Consider the following 19,738-nt stretch of genomic DNA (forward strand, 5'->3'; position numbering starts at 1 on the left):
GATACAAATCAAAATAAGAAAAAAGTAAAACAGACTCCTGCAGCTGTTTTCATTGACCATCTGATATGATCAGACTGTCATTTAACACATCACCTCATCCTACAGTGCTACCACCATGTGGTCGTAACGTATTAATACCATACACTGATAAATGTATACCTATACATATACGGTCTATGATCAATACATGGTTACAGAAGATAAAAAATAAAGACAGTACTTGCAAAACTATCTATTTCAATTTTAATTTATTTTCACACTACACCTGATATTCAATAATTTCAAATTGTGCACAAGAGAATTAGCAGGAAGAAAACAGTCATATTTACTTATTCTAATTTAACCTATCTAACCCTGTTTTATACAGTCTATGTACTTTTACAGTAACAAATCAACTACAATTAGAAGGATGATTAATTATCTGAACCTATCTGATTCATTATGAATTATGAAAACTTACAGCCCATAGTTTGTTTTTATCTCTTAATTTAGCAATTCAGGTGTAAGTCAATAATTTAACTATGTTGTGAGACAATGGAAATACTGATTTAAAGTTGCAAAAAAGTATGTATTCTATTCAGTGCATTTATTTTAATCCCGTTGACTTTTCATTGCTAACATACAATACCCAAACCAGAGCAGGAAGTGTTTTTCAATAGATTTAAAGGACATTTTTAATAAGAGATAGTCCACATTTATCATGTAGCGATTCTACCGTCACTATCCACAGTTGAGAATTTGCTGCAGGCACTGGCAATACACCTCTGATTATGCAGAAATCCACCGCTTCTATTCCGCACAGTGCTAACATATGAGAGGCATTAGACGGCAATTGGTTAAAAATCTCTGATTGGTAAGGAAGACACTACAGCAACATCAAAAATCAAATAAAACAATAAATAAATAGCAGTACTCACATTTAAAAGATTGAATGATGTCTATGCGTGTGTGTCTCATGTGTGATCGGGACATATAGATGCCGCACTAAGCTGCACACTCACTCAGCAGTGATGGCTTTGTGCGATGAAAAGGTGAGAAAACCTTTGTTCGTTACGAGGAAGAAGTGTGTCCCAGTTCCGTAATATATACTCGGAAACAAAAAGGTACAAGAAACGAATGCATTTGGTAGATACAGGAAATCACAGGCAGCACACATCACAGGACCCTTCGGCCTCGTCACTCAATTTGGCTTAGGGACAAAAAAACCTCCACAGCAAAACCCTTTGGAGGGAAAAAAATAATAATCAATCTTTGGAAGAGCTGTACGACAAAGAAGACGCTATTGAACAGCAAGCTTTCAAAAGTGTGTTGTGTGTCTCATCTTCCAGCCTCTCACTGACCTCATATTCTTGACTCCAGAGCTAAGTCAACTGATTTAGGGGAAGACCCCCAGCACCCCCACGGCCCAAGAAGAGAGAAAGCTCTCCCTGTTTGTCGGTCAGCCTAGTCTTCACTTCAACCAAATTAAACAGAGCAAAGCAAAATGCGTTGTACCACACATTTTCATAGAGACATAATATTGGTCAGCAGTTGATTTAATGAACACTGACTGAAACACAAGAACAAAATACTGAAATTTGAAGAGGAAATGTGAAAGGACCCTGTCAAAGGAGCACGGTGTATGTTTATTCAGAGGGCTTTTCATGTTCCACTAGAGCAGGAGGGTTTTCAAAGTCAGAGACTGTGGGCCTCCTCTCAGACAAAGCGTGGACAAAGGCTCCTCTCCTGGTTTACTTTTTTTTGTTTTCGCTCAATTGCTGGATGCCTATGGGATCATTTTGATATTATTCGATCCCATAGATACTTAGCGATTGAGGCCAGGTAGTCTAATACTGCTGCTAGACATAACTTCAGATGACACCAAACGCATTAAAAAGGTCTGTCCTTAGGCATTTATTAGCTCTTGTGACTAACAAAAACGGGAACATTTCCAACAACTACTGCAGCATCTCCTCAACCAAATCACACATATTTAGGCTATTCTATGTGATCTTCTTTTGATAACTGACCAAATAACTAGTGTAATATGTTTTCACTTCTATTCACTGAGCCTCCCCTGAAACAGTTCGTAACCACCCCGAGGAGGGCCCGCCTCCCATTCTGAAAAACCTCTGCACTGTAAGGTTTGGCAGTAACAGCTGAAGAATAAGACCATACGCAGTTCCAGTAGTTATTTGGTCCTTGTTTACAGTGAACACACACACACACACACACACACAGACCCAAAATGACCTGGAGAGCAATGACACAACACATCACGCATAATGTGAACACACAGGATGGACTCACAGTTATTGCTGGTGAGCAGGAGAGAGATCCAATGTCTTGTTTTGGGACACAGACTCATTCAGCAATCAACAATTGGTGCAAGGATGCAAAGCCCTTCACCAAAACCTGTTTTTTTTCTCAGCAGCTTGGGTAAAATACACTTTAAGCTATGCATAGAAGGTATCCATGTTGTCGAGCGCTGAACTGACGAGAGGAATGTTGAAAGCTAAGGAGAGACTCCTGGATCGATTGAGACAAGAAATCCATATTTGTACTTTGATTCTGCACTTCAAGAGGCTGTCCATCGCAGCTGTTGTGCAGTCAACAGAGCTCTACAGGAGACACGAGAGGCTCCGCTTTTGATTCGTCTCGACCTTAAATATCAGCACAGCTTGAAAGACCGAGAGCTGTCGCATCTAATTAGGCTTCCCTGAAACTGATCCCAGTGGAGCGTCAGTGAAGGATTCAGTGTTGTTTAAGGATTCTTCTTTAAGGATCCACACTTTGGGCTCCCATCCAACACTTTGTCAAGTCACGTAGGCCAGTAGACAGTCCTCCGTTTCAGATCCGGAAGCAGGGGTCAGTGGACTCCTTCCTCCAGAGAACCTTTGGCCTCCCAAATCTTCACTGTGCGGTCACTGCCAAAAAAACAACACACATACACAATTTACAATCCAATTTCAGTGTGTTTCATACATTTTGTTTCACTGCACACTTGACAGTAATGGGGAAAAGAATCAGAATTCAGACGAGCACATTTTGTGACTCACTCTGAGGCGGTGAACAGTTGGCTGCTGTTAGTGGCCAGGCCGTTGATGGGACTGTCGTGTCCCCGGACCTCACCAAGGGGCGCCAGCGAGTCGGCGTGCCAGAGGCGCAGCAGCCCTCCTCTGCATCCGCTGAGGAGCACCGGGGAGCCCGGCCACTGGCCTGGCATCACGCCCAGAGCGCTCACCCAGTCCGCCTGGGCACTGACAGACTGCTAGAGGAAACGACAGTTAGTGCAGTTAGAGTTTATTCTGCATCTCACGTCACACTCTAGTTTTTAAACTTTTTTTTCCCCCCCCAAAAGTTTTTCCGGCTCATGTAAATTGAAATCTGGTATGGTATGAAAACATCTGGCTCCACTGTGCTATGCTGCCGTGGCGTCAGCGTACCTGTAGCAGCTGTTTACTGCCGAGGTCCCACTTCTTGATGTGATAGTCTCTGGAGCCACTGTAGAAGACATCCCTGTGCACAGCCAGAGACTCCACGCCATCCTGATGGGCGGGGTCGAACGTCTGGCTGGAGCTGATGCTACCCTGAGCACCTTCTGCCACCTCGAACATCTGGGCGGGGAAAAAACAACGCATACACCCAGCTTATTCTCGTAGTTTGTGGCATACACGCAGAAATGGGGAAGGCATTTTCAGTTACTCTTACTTTAACGTGATGGTCTTTGGAGCCGGTGAGGACGACGTCCTGACCGTGACCTAATTTGTCAACGGTCAGACACATTACAGGTCCCAAATGGCCAGTGAGCTTCCCCGTGGATACAAATCTAGAGAAGGAAAGGAAAAGAGAATGAGTTGTGGTCCGTCTGCTTTGTAAAAAAAGAAAACTCTAATCTGTGCTTTGGACTCACTTGCGGAGGTCCCACATGCGCACTGCGTTGCCAGCGGCGGCGTAAAGGAAGGAGCCGGAGGGGTTGAGGGCAATCTGGTTGATCTGACTCTCTCCCGGTGGGATGGACAAACTCCGGACAGACGAGCAGATGTCCCCTGAACCCACCTGGCCTGACGACCTGAGTGCAAAAAAAGAAGAAAAAAAAGGCCTTTTTAGGGGCATTGTACTGAAACAATGGAAACTGCAAACACGTCAGAAGAGCAAATGAACCCACGTGAGCGTACGGATACACTTGGCAGAGTCTCGTATGTCCCACACTTTGATGTAAGCAGTGGAAACGGTGAAGACGAGACTTGAAGTGTACCTGAAATAAAATGACAAAAACAAGGAAAAATGACTTTCTTGTGCTACTATGTACTACTACTAAATACTTACTGCTACTGACTTTGTACTATTGCTGTATTCTAGTACCTGACTGAGACAACACTGTTGGGATGATCTGCCAGAGACATGATCTCCTGACCCGTCACCAAGTTCCAGACTTTACATGTACAGTCTGAAAACACGAAACCCATGTTAGAAAATAGACACAAATATATATATATATATTTTTATTTTTTTTTCTGAGTTGCAAACAATTTGTTTTTGTACCTTTGGATCCCGTGAAGAGCAGATCATCTGTGGCATCCACGCAGAGAACAGGTTTGGTGTGGCCCTCTGCTACGTAGACGCACTGAAGTTTGGCCCCGCGGCTGTTCTTCAAAGGGTTGATCACACCTCTACAATACACACGACATGATGAGAAATATACCTAGTGACTGGTGCTACTACAGTGGATGTGATACACAGAAATAACAGGGTTTGAAACAAAGGTACTTTTTCAGTTTGTGTCTGAAAAGAAGAGGCTCAATGGACTCCTGTTTAAACTGACTTTTGGGACACATTATGAGGAGCATTACCTGTGGCCTTCAAATACAGGTGACTCCTCCAACCTGAACGAGAAAACAAAGTAAAGTGAAGTGAAACGTAAAAATCACATTTCAAAAAGCATATTATAATCTTTGACTGTCTGAAGCTGAAAGAAAAATCGATTGATGGCATTTCCACTTACAGCGGTTTGTGGTCGCTGCCTTTAGTTTTAGCCTCTGCCGTGCTGAGCGGAGGTGTGTGTGTGAGTGCTGGGATGTGCGTCGCCGTGGCTCCTTTCTCCTGCACCTGCCTTCGGCTGAGGGGCGAGCGCTCGGGTGGCCTTCTCTCCGTTCCTGTGGGTGACCTGGATCCACAACTGCAGACGGTAAGAAATGAAAGAATAACACTTCAGCAGGGTGGAAAAACACACGACAAGGACAAAAAAATGTATTCGTGATAATGATCCCCAGACCAAAATAAACATTTCAGACAAAGAGAATTATCTCGAGATATCCGTCCACCGCCGAGAAACGTCGCCCCCAAAACACTTACATGCCAGCTGGCCTGGCACACAGCGCAGATGGGGAAACGGTTTGCTCGCGGTCAGGGGTTTGAGCAAGCGTTTGACCCTGCACGTCTGCCGACCCTTCCAGGCGCTGCGAGAGGGGCAGCAGAGGGGCCGGGAAGTCTCCGGTGGGGGACTCGCAGGACGGATCCCCACTGCCGGCATACAGCAGCTCCATCTGGGTGGTGGTGCGTCTGCGAGCCTGAGGGAGGAGAAAGGTTTGGCTCGATATTCAGCCGACTCACAAGTCAATGGACCGGTTTGTAATTATTTCAAGTCCTAGAAATAACTAACGTGGAATGGAAGAAGTTATATTTGTAGGAAGTAGAATAGGATGTCAAACAGGACAATGGACTCAAAATTGTATTTGACTTGACAGCATATTGAACATGGCTCATAACCATAAACAGTACAGTACCTTGCTTCTGGGTCTGGTTTCACCACATAACTTCATTAGATCTGATGCCAGTGTGCTGAAACAAAGTGAGGGATTTTCAACCGGTTACACCCACTACGTGCTAACATGTTGAAGTTAGGCAGGTATAATGTTTACCGTCTTAGTTTAATAGGATGCTAACATTTGCTTAATATCACTAAACACAAAGTACAGCTGAGGCTAGTTACAACTATTTGGTCATAAATCTTCCTACTGGACAGTTATAGTGGTGCTACATGAAGGGACCCTCAAAGTTATTGCAGTTGTAATGTCTCTATAAATTATCTGTAAAATGTTTCAGTCTGGACTACCAGACACGCTGACTTGTAAAAGAAGGAAAATTGTAAATCAGATTTCCCCACTATGAGAAAGACCCATTTATTGTAAAAGTTAAATATGACACAAAAAAATAAAATAAACTACTTGTTTTTTTTGCACATCTAGTTTGAGCATAAAACAGTGCTGTTGGACTGTGACTATGAATAAAAGGCACACTGTGTGTCTGTATTTACCTGCCCTCCGCAGCCGGACTGGTGGTGGACTCGTCACTGCTGCTTCCATCTCCATTCTCTGCAAAAAAATCTAATTTCTCACTTAATTGGCATATATATATATATATATATATATATATATATATATATATATATATATATGTATGATTTTCCTCAATGGTGCAGTATATCTCCTAACAAACTGTACTTTCAAGGAATTTTGCAAAAGACAACGTCCATTTAGAACGCTAAATATTACAGCACAACAAGCTTCAGTATGAAGCTCACGACAAGGTCAGGGGTTGTTTAGTTTCAGATAAAGGGGACGGAAGATTAGTTAATGCAACTGGAAGTTACAGTGTTGGGAGGTACGAACACAAGAAAGGCAGACCACATAAACTGCAGCGTACACTTTGGCTGTTGGTCTTGCAGCAGCGTGGATCTTTACTGCTGTTTTAGTTTTAGTGATCTGAGTAAGTGTGACTTGCTAGCAGGTGATGTAACGGGGAAAACTTAACACAACACGTCATGCACGCCATGGCAGAGTTATTTCAACTGGGTTAGTATTTTAAAAAGAGGACTGATGCACACAACAAGATGTCTTAATGTAGTTTAGAAGTATAATGATCATAAGCACATTAATGCATCAAGCATGAAAAAGAATATTACGGTCAGAGAGCCACCTTGGGCAAAACAATTACTAAACAACTACAACTGGTCTTTAAAATATAATTTTTAAGGTAAAAACTAAATATGATCTATTTTAAAAAGAGCCACATGGTTTGCTGTTACATCTCTTTACAAAGATTCAAATTCACTGATGGGACCAAACTAAAAAAAGGGCTCTAAACCATTTTGTGCACATGTTATTTTTTTTATCTTGTAGTTAAATTCCATATTTGCCTTTAAGTTAGGTAAATCTTGTAGTGTGCATGCGCCGCGCTCTCTCAATCACAGTCACATTGCTACACAACTCATACATACTCACCCGGTGACAGGTAACCTAACTCTGAGTTCACACCGACACAACAGAGAAAACAAACAAATCAAAATCAAACCCTAAGATGAGGAAAAAGGGCTACTCTTTATTTTACAGGCCAGGATTTTTTTTGTATTTTAAGCATCAATTCTCTTTGCACGGCCTACAAAATAAAATGTAGCCATACGGTGAAAGAAAAAGAAAAAGAAGGTGATTGTGATTGGCATGCTCGGACCGGTATGGATTTTGTTTGCCGTTTCCTACCTTGCAGAGCGCTGCCCAGCAGCGCGTCCAGCTCCGGGTTGATCTCCGCTTTCTCCTTCAGCATGTGGAAGAGCAGCTGGTTCTGGGTGGCGCTGTTGATCTCTGTCTGCTTCAAAGTACCCTCCATCACCTTCATCTGGGAATCCTTCTGGGCCGCCAGCAGACCCTGACACATGACGATACACAGGAGGCGGGGCTATAGGAGCAGCGTGTCTGTATGTTTGTACGCACGCTCCGTATCTCTACGTTGTTGTAATCACTCCAGCCTCTTTATTTGTTCCATCTGTCTTCTGGGTTGCATTACCTCACGGAACCAATTAGGTTGCATCACATCTCATCTTATCTAATCTAATTGAAACTTAATTTAATCAAGTTTTTCCATCTAACGTCTCATTGAATTCAATTGTATAAAAGGAGCCATGGCTACAAAAGCAGAGGAATTGTATACAAGTTGCCACAACAACCAACAGTATACACCAGCAATTACAATGCTATCAAAGTCATGCAGTCCATCTATTTTGACAGATATGGGCATCATATACAAATATAAGGAATGCTTCATGTCTTATTTGATCGGTGCTGGGGTGGGGTTGCATAATACATCATATAAAAGGTAAAAGTGAAGGGTTTATATCAGGTTAAATAACTTATACATAAAATACAGGAACCGGACTTTACCTGTTGTCAGGGAGTGAATGCAAACAAAGACACACTGATGACATCAAGACTGAAATAGCATTACGTCAGCGAGCGCGGTAGGTAGGTACCTTACTGATGGCCATATTCATGAAATGATCCAGAAGGAAGCGGGCTTCTGATAAATTACAGGAGCTGATCACAGCGGTAACGTCCACCGTGTCTCCTTCCTCCTGTAGCAGAACACAAAAACACGTTCAATAAAGTGGCATTGTAAGAAAAGTCACAGGACAAGCTTTCCTATCAAGCGTCAGACGAGAAGGTTGATAGTATTCTTATATTAGATTGAAGAGTAAAATAGGTATGTGGATGACACATAGAGCATGTCATTTGATTAAAATGCTGTTTAATAACGACATACAATATGTATATTTTAAAATTACATTTCCCAAAAATAACACAATATAGCTTTAGCTATATGCTAATAGCCTAAACGGCCAAACAATGTCAGCTAGGTTAGTATTATTAGATAATTGCTCAATGTGTGCAGAGAATCATACCTAACTGCACTTATTAAAGGACTGTCAGTTAGGTTTAATAGGACATTTTGCATCCTAAAACTGTAATTCACTGTACAATGACTTCCTGTTTACATAAGAGTAAACATAAGACTTTTGCCTTGGCAGCAAATATAAGCCATTTACACATTACTAAAGTCTTTACAAGCTAACTCTTAAATTTGAATGGAGCAGCCCAATTCAGCAATACACAGTAGTTTGAAACTAGCTAATAATTTAGCAACACAATCCTAAACTTGTAGTTCAACAGTTTTCTGTCATCAAGGCCTGCCCCCACAGGTATTGAACATATCCACTTCCACATCATTATAGCAGCGCTCCCATTGCTAACACTGTTAGCCCTGGGGCTTTACAGCGAATACATAATTGCACGGTTTGGCACCAGTGACAGCAGCCACAGGGTTTTTGGAAGGCACCTTTTCACCCTGTTGTAACCTCTGATTGCTCATTCTTTAAGCTCAATAATCATTCATTTAAAACGTTTTCTGGAGCACCGTGAGAGTGGGTGTGTCGTCTAAACCTGTGGGGCCATTCAGAGCAAAAAAGCTCCTCGAATAACACTTGTAAAGCTGCATTTATGAGCGGCTGTTTGGTATGAATCGCTATGTTTTGGGCTGTTTTAATGGGCTGCACTGCCAGCGGGGTTGTTGTTTTATTGAGCCATTGTTTCTCCGGCAACATAGGCGCCTGATGCTTATTTGTCTAAAATACTCTGGGAGCCATCAGTAGTGCTGAACTGTGCAATTATTTCTAAATTGTTTGCCTGAGGGCTCCAGTCCAAGTACAAGCATATACTAGCTAATGAGGTAGTGATACACGTCACTGTGCACTGCAATCCCCTGTATCCTGACTTTACCTTCAATTATTAGGCATCTAAACTGCAGGCATTGTGACCCCCCAATGAATAAGATGCCTGGGAGTCCCCCACCACCTCACCTTGGCCTCCTCCATCTGCATGATGTTGGCCTGGCACTCGGCGATGCCGTCGTTTATGTAGTCGATGTTGGCGCTCAGGGACTCCAGCTCCTCGCTCAGGGAGGCCAGGGAGCGGTCGGCGTCTGCGCCCTCCACCGCCACCTTTTCTCTCTTCCTGGACACTCGCTCCCTCCGCCGGGTCAGCTCCTCCCGTTGCTAATGTGGTGGCGAGGAGGTTAGGGGAGAGGGAATTGAGAGGAGATTTATTTTACAGGGTCGCAAAAAACACAATTTCTTCTTTATTTTTCCACGACCATCTTGAATCCGACGACCTCGTGTGTACCTTCAGCAGCCTGTTCATATCCGTCTCCATGTTGGAGATGGTCATCCTCTGCATGATGATGTCGGTGACGCGTCTCTCCAGTGACTGCCATTTGGCTCTGGCGGCCCTGTTAAGGTAGATACTTCCCATCCGCACCGGGGAACTCCTGAGGGGAGAGGTAAGGCCCTTTTAAAACTGTTTCAAACACGCAGTCAAACTGTGTAATACACGCATGAACGCGCTCAGATGCCGCACCTGGCTCCATTGGCCGGGGATGCTCCAGATGTCTGCGTCCTTCCTGGTGGGGGGGCTCTATGAGACGACTCCTGGGGAGACTCAGGTAAGCTCACCTTCCTGCTCACCTTCCCGGACACGGGCCTCACCTGCCGCCTGAGGGCTGTCACCTGATGAAGGTTCACAAAAGACAGGGTCATTTTGCGAGTAAGAGTGAAACAACAGCGGAAGCAATCCCCCCGATATTGTCCTTACCTACCCTCCCCCACGTGACTGTGTCTCACCTCTTCGTTCTTCCTGCGAAGAATCAACTCCTGCTGTCTTTTCTGGGCCTCCATCTGCCTCAGTTGGTGCTGTAAGAAGTTATGGATATTAGGACAGAAACAGTGGGACTAGATGTTTGCTTATGTGTAAAATAAACCAAACAAAAGTACAATGATGCATGTCTCTGTCCCTCTCACCTCGGCTCTGCGCTGGTCTTTCTTCAGAGAGGCGATCTCCCTGTTCCTCCTGCACTCTGAGGCTCTGTTTCTCTCCTGCTGCTCCTTCATCTGACGCATCAGCACCACCTGGTGGAAAAAATAAATAAAGACACATCAGGAGAAAATCGACACTGCCACACGACTACAGTGAAGGAGGAAACGAAATAAAAAAAACAACCTATTTCTTTACCTTGGTCTTCTTCATCTCGGTCACGTCCAGCTGGAGCTTCTTGAGCTGCTTCTCGTACTGCGACTGGTTCTTCAGCAGGCGGGCGTGCTGCTTCTGAGCTGACTGGAGCTTCTGCAGCTCTTTGTTCATGGAGCTCAGCTTCCTCTCGTACTCCGTTTTGATCTTCTTCGCCTTCTCCTCCGTGCCCGACTCCACTGAACCTGGAGACGAGCAAGGGAATGATGAAGCCTTTCATTTCTTTTGCTCCTTGAACTGATTCCTTTATCCCATCCGTTTCAGAGACGTATTTAGGTACCAGTTACTGAAGTCAAGTATCTGTTTTGCAGGCGTCTCTTACCCATGTTATGCAGCACCTTGTCCCTCTCCAGCTGCGTGTCTCGGATCTTGTTGTGCAGCATCGTCAGCTTCTGTTCGTACTGCTGCTTGAGGGTGTGCAGACGCCGCTGGCTGTTCTCCAGCTCGTCTATCAGCTTCTGCTTGATGGCGATCTCGCAGGTGATGTTGGCTAGGTCGGCCTGGACGTTTTCTGCGCGCACGAAAACACGTCGTTAGAGCCTGATGCCTCTTCCATTTTATCACCTACCGTGACTAAACGTAATGGCTTGTCTAAAGCTAATTTTACCTTTCTCCTCCAGTTCTTCGGAGTCGGAGTCATCGGAGGTCTCGTCTCCCGCAATGTCAAAGTCCTCCTCCTCTCCATCTGCTTCCTCGCCTTCTTCATGGTCGCTGCCCTCCTGTCAACATAAAGAAACATACATGAAATACACAAGAGACAAAAAACACTCTTAGAAATGTGTCATCTTTAAATAGCGATCTTAAAGTGATTCTCAACCTCTGCCTCCTCGTTGCCTCGCTCGTGGTCGTTGTCTGGCCCTTCCTCTTTGATAACACTGAAAGAGGAGAAAGACCGTCAGCTAGCTGCCTACCGAGAAACTGTTCTGTGGGTCAGATCTGGAATCAAGTGCAATTCAAATTGCGAATGAGGATGGACGAAGTGCACATGCAAATGATTGTACACTCGATCAGATCAGGAGCACATGTGGGATGAGTGTGTTAATGAATGATTTCACTGTGATTGCATGGGTGGAGACATGAATGACACACTGGGAAAGACAATTTGATTAACTGATCACTACTGAGAACATTACAAGCTGATTTGATTTAAAGGAGGGTTGCCACACACGGTTAAGATTCGTTGAACAAATTTGTTTTTAAATCAATCCAGATTTTCTTTTTACCATCAAACTCCATTTTTCATGGGTAAGATATGATCTGATCAACATCTTGCCGTGTGCAGTGAAAAGGAAGAACAGAACAGAGGGTTAAGAGGAAGAGCTAGTTAAAATATTTGTTTCCCTCCAGCAGTGTAAACCGCCTGTAGGTGCAGAAGAAATTAGTTATTAGTTTCTTTGGGAACTTCGGGTTTGGGCGCAGGTTAACAATCAGCTGAAATCCTTTCAATTACTTGGTGCATTTCAATCGGAGCACAAAAGTACGCGATTTGCACCGCTGGTAATTGAACTAATTTCAGATCCGACCAAATCTTGGGTGGGTTGTAGCGAACCTGGTGTGTTCAACCTCTTGGTGGTGATTCTCCTCACATCGCCTTAGTCTTCGGAGAGAGATGGAGAGAGGGAGAGAGAGAGAGAGAGAGAGAGAGAGAGAGAGAGACGGGAGAATGGTGAGGAGGAGGTAGAGGGAGGGGGGCAGACAGGCCGCAGAAGTTGGGGCAAGTGAGGGGAATATTACAAGACGGAAGAAAAGACAGAGAGTGAGAGAGCAGCAAGAATGGCCGGGGCGAGTGCAGAGACTCTCGCAAATGCAGTTTGAATGATGAACGCTGCTGATGCAGATGATAAAGACGTAACAAATCTGGCTTAAAAACGACGACCAGATAACAAATTAAACACCTCGCTTCTAATGTGCAAAGATCAGTGTGCTGCAGCGTGCCAGAACCCGACACCCAGCCATCATCGTTAATAGCTGTCACTATCATCTTGTCTAAATCCAGCCACCAGGGTGTAAACTGCCAATGCAGGGAGCATTGATCTGAATTTCATCATCTCAATGTGTCAGGCCCACACTATACCTCTTCTTCTTCTTCCTCTCCTTCCTCTTGAGTTTCTCCAGGCTTTTCTTGGCCATCTCGATGACGTCGCTGGCCTCCTTCTCTGGGACGAGGTGGCTCTGGGAGAAGGAGCCGCCGGGGCCGCCGTACAGCGAGGAGCGCGTCGAGGCCCGAGACAAACTCTTCCTCAGATTCTCATTCACGGCCTCGCTTTCCAGAAGTTTAGCTCTAAGGAGCCGAGAAAGGTCAAGTGTTATTTCCGTCACACAGAAAGAACACTTGTTTTTTTACCTGCTGGTTAAATAATAACACCAAAATACTTCAATAAACAACAATAAAAAATGCGGTCACCACATACCTGAGCTCCTCGATTTCCTTGATGTAGTTCTGAATCATGTTCCCGATCTCCTCACTGCCTTCACCTACAAGCAGAAGCATCACTTTAAGTGGATTCGTACAATGGTGGAGAAGAAGACTTGTGTAGTAAGTTACTAGTGTAATTACATTTTTTTGTTACATACAATACCTCCCTTAAAAAGCTACTCTTTATTTGTTCTGTGACACTTGTAATGTAGCGCAATGAGCAGGTCATCATTTTTATTTGTCCAATACAAAAAAAAACTAACAACATTCCCATCAGGGTCCGCTGTACTTTGTGCTAATTAGCTGGCGCTGTCATTGTGAGCATATTAGCATACTGACATTAGCATTCAGCTCAAAGCCCCACTGTAGAGCAGCTAGCATGGCTATATATTAATTTTCAACCAGTAAACAAATTGGATATCTACTTTTTTTAATACACTAAAACAATATATATAAATTTTTTTAATATCTGAATAAAGATAGCAAAAGTTGCGTGTTGTGTATGTGCAAGAACTTAAGCTAATCTGAGCAGCTAACCATAAATACATTCTGAAGTAATTAGTTAGGAAGTAGCATTAGCCGCACTAACAGTACTAACAAACTTCTTTTATAATATATTATAATAATGGGTGTACACTTTTAGTTTTTGACAGTGTACTGATATCCAGGGAGATTCTTTAAATACATAAAAATATATATATTTGATCATATCGTTGCCATTTCTAAAATCAAATAAATACATATGGATATGGTTTGTGTTTTCTTTTTTTTTACCGTGCTAATTTAGCTCCCCATTATTAGTTTTTTTTTTGCCCACCTGCTTTGGCCAGCACCTGGTTGGCCTGATCACTGAGGATCTGTGTGAGTCTGGCTCTCTGGGCATCGATGGTCTCCTGCATGGCCTTCACTCTCACCCTCAGGTTGTTGTTCTCCGTTTGCAGCATGGAGGTCTCGTGGACCAAGTCGTTGATGCCCTCCATGCCATCTTCACCCACCATGCGCTTCCCCTGAGCATCAGAAAGAGCGGTTGATGATCATGAAATCCCCCCCCCCCACACACACACTCATTCATTTTATTGTTCCATCTACCAGGCTTGCTCCTTTCCCTCTGCCCTCTTACCGTCTTGTACTCCATCAGCTCCATCTGCAGTCGCGCTATCTCCGTCCTCAGGGCGCTGATCTGCTGGCTGGCTCTGTCCTGGTTCACCATCACCTTGTTCTTGATGTTTCGGGCTCTGTTGGCGTACTTCAGAGCGTTCAAGGTCTCCATGAAGTCCCGGTCTGACGGGCTGATGCAGGCGATCATCACCGTTTGACTGGAGAATGCACAAATAAAGAACGGGCGCAATGACTTATCTGTAAAACTAATACGCTCTTTTCATGCCATGCCATGGTAGGTGTACTGAAGGACAAGTTTAGCCTCTGCATGTTTTAAAAATCAGACTAGTGAGGATTATTTCATATTTAAAGCCGCACTGGTGATCAATCAATCACTGACTTCAAAGCAGGTAAATCAACCTTTGCAGGATGGAAATACTGGTTTGTCATCCATTGTCAAAGATATACATCCGTATCTGCGTGCATACAGAGTTTACAAACCTGTTGCCACCCAGTGAGTCCTGCAACAGCCGGGTCAGCTTGGAGTCCCTGTAAGGCACGTGAGTGGAGCGCTTACTCCTGTCTCCCAGAGCGCTGATGACGTTTCCCAAAGCAAGCTGAGGTGAGACAGGGAGAAATAACAAGCATATGATTGGATATTTGAGGGTTTACGCAATTCCAGGACTTAATGAAATAGGAAGTGAACAACACTCTTTTGAGTACTTTTGGAAAAACACATGTGCAGTACATGTTCTAGTCCACCTGGGGGCTCTCTTGCTCCACAAAATCCCCTGACACTGGTGAACGTTGACATGTGCAGTCATAGAATAACAGATTCTGCTTTGCATCATCACCCCAATTAAGACAAACCCAATCTATGGCTGCATGAATACAACACATGACTATGAGCTTTGACTGCAGACGTGCTCTTTAGCGTCCTCACCAGCCCACAGTTGATGGAGATGCCCTCTTTAGCTCGGTCTCCCGTCGCTCCAGTTCTCTTTAGTCTCTCAGAACCAGCCAGGTCCACAAAGTGGAACTTGGCCGTCAGCGTTTCGAACTCGTTGATCTCTGTGTCGTTAGCTAGACGGTTGTCTGCTACGTTCTCCTGAAAAAGAAAGATAGGAGCGTTAAAAAAAAAAAAGAATATATTACAGGTGATTTCAGCAGCAGCACAGGCCAAGCACCGCGTGTGCGGTCGGGTACGCACGTCGTTGTCGGGAGAGCATACTCGAACTTGGCACAGGTGGATGGTGAAGATGGCGTGGGAGCGCGAACTCTGGGCGTTCATCTGAGTGCTGGCGGTGGTTCGAGACAGAGCGCCCAGCTTCAGACACTGAATCATCTGTTGGAGGAGAGACACAGCAGGTCGTTGGATGATGATGATAATATAGGAACTGTACAGCGAAGTGAATTGAGTTCATAGATGTATGAAAACATGTGTAAATACAGCTGGAACTACTGTATCTGCATGGATAGAAACCACTAGAAGTTTGTCTTCTAATTAAAGTAAACTGATGCTTTTATATCATAGTGGGGGTTTTGAATATCAAACCATTTCAGAATAAGTTTATTAGGATGGGGTTATACTGATTTTGAAACGCACTTCTAAGCAGTGGTGTGTGATCTATTACGGGTGCCGTCCCTCCTGCAATTCCAATTTTTATACAATACATTGTTACTCTGTGTGACAAAGATGGGGTGGTTGCAAAAAGAAAACTGTTGAAGCCGACCTCAGCCTCAGAGGTGACGGTGCGAGTGGTGACCCCCACGGTGTAGATGCCTCCGTTGGCGTCCTCGTGGATCTTGATGTTGGATCTCTGCCTCCTGGCCTCGATGTCTCGCGTTGAGTCGAACAAGTCCAGCACCTCCTCGTTGTACAACTGGAGAGTATGGAGAGAACATAGATAATACACGTATTATTGCCACACATCCCCAGACCTTGGAAACATTTTTTGGAGTACGACTTCGGTAACCTAGACACGTCGGACGAAAATCACTGCTGTCCTCACAATGAATTACTGTAATCTGCAAACATCAGTGTTTCCCAGAGGATCTTGTGAGACTACGGTGGGTAGACCTCGCACCCTTTAGGGTGGTGTCGGGGACATGCTCCCCCTGGACACATTTGGACATCTAAAGTTAGAGACATCTAGCTGGTGAACTTTGAGAGCAGAATTAAGAGGCTAGACCTGAAGAACTTTGGGCTCTTGTAAACAATTTTGTGTTCTATCAGTGGTGGAATGTAACTAAGTACATTAAGGCTACTCAAGTAGCTTACTGAAAATTACAGGTAGTTGTACTTTACTTGAGTATCTCAAATCATTGTAACTTCATACTTCTACTCCACTACATCTCCGGGGGGAAATTAGTACTTTTAACGTACATATATTTGACAATGTTAGTTACTAGCTACTTTGCAGATTCTGAATCTTATATAAAATACAAACTATGATCTAATATTAAGTACATCATTATTAAGTAGGGACAGCCCGTTGAGAAGTATACAAATATTTTTCTTTGTTTCCACTGTGGTGGGACAAATTAGATTATGGTGGGCCACAGTGGAAAACACTGTACAAAATTGCGTACTTTGATGTCTAAAATGCGTGCCTGCTACGCAAAATGCGTACAGGTTGGCAGGTCTTCTTCCCAGACTCATCTTCCCCCCCTCAGCTGCTTCTTCACCAGCTGCCGACATCCACCCGTTGACGGTTAAAAATAAAGCCAGGAGCTGACCACAGGGATGGACTAACAACAGTTTAATGGTTGTAGGGTCATCTGGACGCTTTCACAACCCTAAAACCCCCTACACCCTCTGCTGACATTTGACCTCTTGCTGTCTGCATGCTCTCGTTACGTCTAACTAATGGAGCTTAGGCGGACTGGATGCTTTGAATTCAGAGTTTAGACTGCTGATAATTGCCCCTTAGTTTGAGACATAAACTCCCATCTCTGGGTTCACCCTGCGAATATCAGCCTCTCTGTGTGTGTGTGTGTGTGTGTGTGTGTGTGTGTGTGTGTGTGTGTGTGTGTGTTCCTGCACCTCCAGGAACTGTGCGTTGATCTTGAACTCTGGAACAGGCCGGCCCTGCTCGGTGGCAGCCTGTCTGCGCTCCTCGATCCCCCTGAACAGGTGGTTGACGGCCCGGGGAATGATACCCAGCTCGTCCTCCTCGATGTTGACGTCGAAGCCGGTTCCCATGGTGTAGGTCTTTCCCGAACCCGTCTGGGCATCGGGGGAGGAGACAGAGACATCAGTCACTTTACCAAAAATGAGGATAAAAGTCTATTTCTGCTCTTATTGTGTCTTTTTCCTGTACATTTCAGCAATATGTGGTTTCTTAGCTGTGTCATTCAACCATCCGATTGTCGACTGGAGCCCGTCTCTGGGCCTCAAAGGCTGAGAGTAGTTTTTCTAACATATGGGGGGCGGGGGGTCAGAGGGGATGGGGTAGTCGCCGTGGCGACAAAAGCAGGAATGCAACATTGGGCTCAAATTCACGCGTCACCCCTCTCCTACCCGACCAAATGCCTGAAAGAGACCCTGACAGGACTGCGTGTGATATATGAGGAAGTGTGTGTGTGTGTGTGTGTGTGTGAGTGTGTGTGTGTGTGTGTGTGTGTGTGCGAGACAAAGACAGCGTTTGTGTGTATGTCGGTTGCATTCTACGAGACCACACCTGTGCGTTTACTACGTTCGGGCACATGCTCCCGTGTGCGTGCACATGGCCTCCACTGCGCGCCCGTGAAAGGCTCTTTGACGGGAACACAAGGGCTGCAGGAACAATGTGAGGGGAGAAGAATGAAGAGGAGCGGAGGGGTAAGATTAAGAGGAGGGAAAGTTGCGGCCGGAGACAAAATGAAAAGCAGGTCGCTTGCTCTCTCTCTCTCTCTCTCTCGATGTATTTTATTTATTCTGCACAAGATTCAATAAAGGCTAATAGAAAAGTATTTCTTATCTAATAGGCTTTGGTGTTGTTGCAGCTTCTTCTATTGTCACTGTTAAAGGCCTCAACTCTACCACAGGGTCCTAAACATTTCTGTATGAAGCTAGAGACCGTAGTTTTGCATAAAAACTGGAAAAGGGTGTCTGGTTCTGTCCAGAGGCAACAAAATCTGAACTATGTTTTGACTTTGCAGGTTTATTTCCCTGCTCTGGTACGAGGTGACGCAATCCGCTCACACTCTGGTTTGATTGGGCAATCCACCTTTCTACCCCCCCTCTCAGGATAATCTATCAGAGATAGTGTAAAGCTGCGGTGGTGAGAGCAGGTCAGAACACGTCAGCTGATAGTGTAACAACAGAACCGGTGCATTTTGCGAGGCCACGTTCGCTCCCTCGTTACTCGTCCGATGATACGAAATTAAATCACCCACCTGTCCGTACGCAAAGATAGTGGCGTTGTATCCCTCCAGGCAGCCCTCGATGAGACTCTCGGTGCAGTGCTTGTAGATGCTTTCCTGCTGGGTGTCCATATCAAAGACATGGTCGTAGGTGAAGGCCTTGTCCTTACCCAGGAACACCTGCGGCTCCCCGGGCATCACGTACGTACAGATATGGCAGCCCTCGATCTTCTCTTTGGCCAGCTGAGGACGAATCCTGGTGGACAGAAGGAGAAGAAGGAGACAGCGAATGTGAGATTCTTTAACTGTCCACCATAACTCTAGATAACTTTCAGCTCCGTGGGGAAAGAAAACTCTAGCACAGAAGCCCTTTCAAGGACATTTCTTAATCGATTTCAAAACCTTTAAAGCCTAAGTTACACTTTTTAAATTCATAAACTTTTCAGATTTTTCAAGGCCCTTTGCAACTCTGGTCTGTGGATGTGTGTGAGGAGGCAGAGCGGAGCTGTCTGTTCATGCATCTAAAGCCTGATCAAGACTTTTTCTTATGTTGTTTCACAGGTTTGCTGGTAAAAAAATGTAGCCGAGTACAAGACAGATATTTTCACTGAGCTGCATGCAAGCAGATGAGTGCTGCTACTGTGCAGTGTGAAGGACCTCGCAGTGCCAACACACCCTCCAGCAGCCACCGTACAGTGTCCTCGCTGTTAGAGAGAGAGAGAGAGAGAGAGAGAGAGAGAGAGAGAGAGAGAGAGAGAGAGAGAGAGAGAGAGAGAGAGAGAATAAACAGTCCCACCCTGGATTTCATTAGGGAGTCAAATAAACACACTGTTATTACATCGTTTCCTCCCATGATGCACCTCTGCCTCTCGTCACTGAACTCACTGTCCACCTGAAGAGGAAGCGGGAATATCTGGACATATTGGGAGCATTGAAATATCAGGAAATATTTGAAGCTTTGACGGAAAAATTTGAAGATTATGTACAG

General features: G+C 44.7%; 1 protein-coding gene across 3 annotated transcripts in view; it reads right to left on the reverse strand.

Annotated features, from left to right (window-relative positions):
* Window positions 1-230: 230 nt before the first annotated feature.
* The window catches only part of LOC137877174 (kinesin-like protein KIF21A), a 31,181-nt gene continuing 11,673 nt past the window's right edge, over window positions 231-19,738 (reverse strand). Inside the window, exons 2-36 of one of the 3 annotated variants that reach the window (XM_068716904.1) lie at window positions 18,784-19,006; window positions 17,450-17,632; window positions 16,137-16,286; window positions 15,614-15,748; window positions 15,347-15,511; window positions 14,905-15,020; window positions 14,426-14,621; window positions 14,123-14,312; window positions 13,301-13,364; window positions 12,964-13,170; window positions 12,439-12,486; window positions 11,707-11,764; window positions 11,497-11,608; window positions 11,212-11,400; window positions 10,875-11,074; window positions 10,664-10,771; window positions 10,487-10,555; window positions 10,224-10,372; window positions 9,990-10,134; window positions 9,668-9,862; window positions 8,285-8,386; window positions 7,518-7,683; window positions 6,296-6,353; window positions 5,766-5,820; window positions 5,335-5,549; window positions 4,985-5,158; window positions 4,833-4,865; window positions 4,525-4,652; window positions 4,345-4,429; window positions 4,148-4,237; window positions 3,893-4,051; window positions 3,691-3,808; window positions 3,426-3,596; window positions 3,039-3,247; window positions 231-2,906 (exon numbers count right to left, since the gene is read on the reverse strand). In XM_068716904.1, coding sequence (XP_068573005.1) covers window positions 2,849-2,906; window positions 3,039-3,247; window positions 3,426-3,596; window positions 3,691-3,808; window positions 3,893-4,051; window positions 4,148-4,237; window positions 4,345-4,429; window positions 4,525-4,652; window positions 4,833-4,865; window positions 4,985-5,158; window positions 5,335-5,549; window positions 5,766-5,820; window positions 6,296-6,353; window positions 7,518-7,683; window positions 8,285-8,386; window positions 9,668-9,862; window positions 9,990-10,134; window positions 10,224-10,372; window positions 10,487-10,555; window positions 10,664-10,771; window positions 10,875-11,074; window positions 11,212-11,400; window positions 11,497-11,608; window positions 11,707-11,764; window positions 12,439-12,486; window positions 12,964-13,170; window positions 13,301-13,364; window positions 14,123-14,312; window positions 14,426-14,621; window positions 14,905-15,020; window positions 15,347-15,511; window positions 15,614-15,748; window positions 16,137-16,286; window positions 17,450-17,632; window positions 18,784-19,006 — 4,723 coding nt within the window. In that variant the 3' untranslated portion in view covers window positions 231-2,848. Of the gene's footprint in view, window positions 2,907-3,038; window positions 3,251-3,425; window positions 3,597-3,690; window positions 3,809-3,892; window positions 4,052-4,147; window positions 4,238-4,344; window positions 4,430-4,524; window positions 4,653-4,832; window positions 4,866-4,984; window positions 5,159-5,334; window positions 5,550-5,765; window positions 5,821-6,295; window positions 6,354-7,517; window positions 7,684-8,284; window positions 8,387-9,667; window positions 9,863-9,989; window positions 10,135-10,223; window positions 10,373-10,486; window positions 10,556-10,663; window positions 10,772-10,874; window positions 11,075-11,211; window positions 11,401-11,496; window positions 11,609-11,706; window positions 11,765-12,438; window positions 12,487-12,963; window positions 13,171-13,300; window positions 13,365-14,122; window positions 14,313-14,425; window positions 14,622-14,904; window positions 15,021-15,346; window positions 15,512-15,613; window positions 15,749-16,136; window positions 16,287-17,449; window positions 17,633-18,783; window positions 19,007-19,738 lie in introns of all 3 variants that reach the window. The other 2 variants (XM_068716903.1, XM_068716905.1) reach the window with 2 other exon arrangements.

Source organism: Cebidichthys violaceus, unplaced genomic scaffold (assembly GCF_023349555.1).
Source record: "Cebidichthys violaceus isolate CVI_PGR_0920_01 unplaced genomic scaffold, fCebVio1.0.p SCAF_21, whole genome shotgun sequence".
Taxonomy (NCBI): Eukaryota; Metazoa; Chordata; class Actinopteri; order Perciformes; family Stichaeidae; genus Cebidichthys; species Cebidichthys violaceus.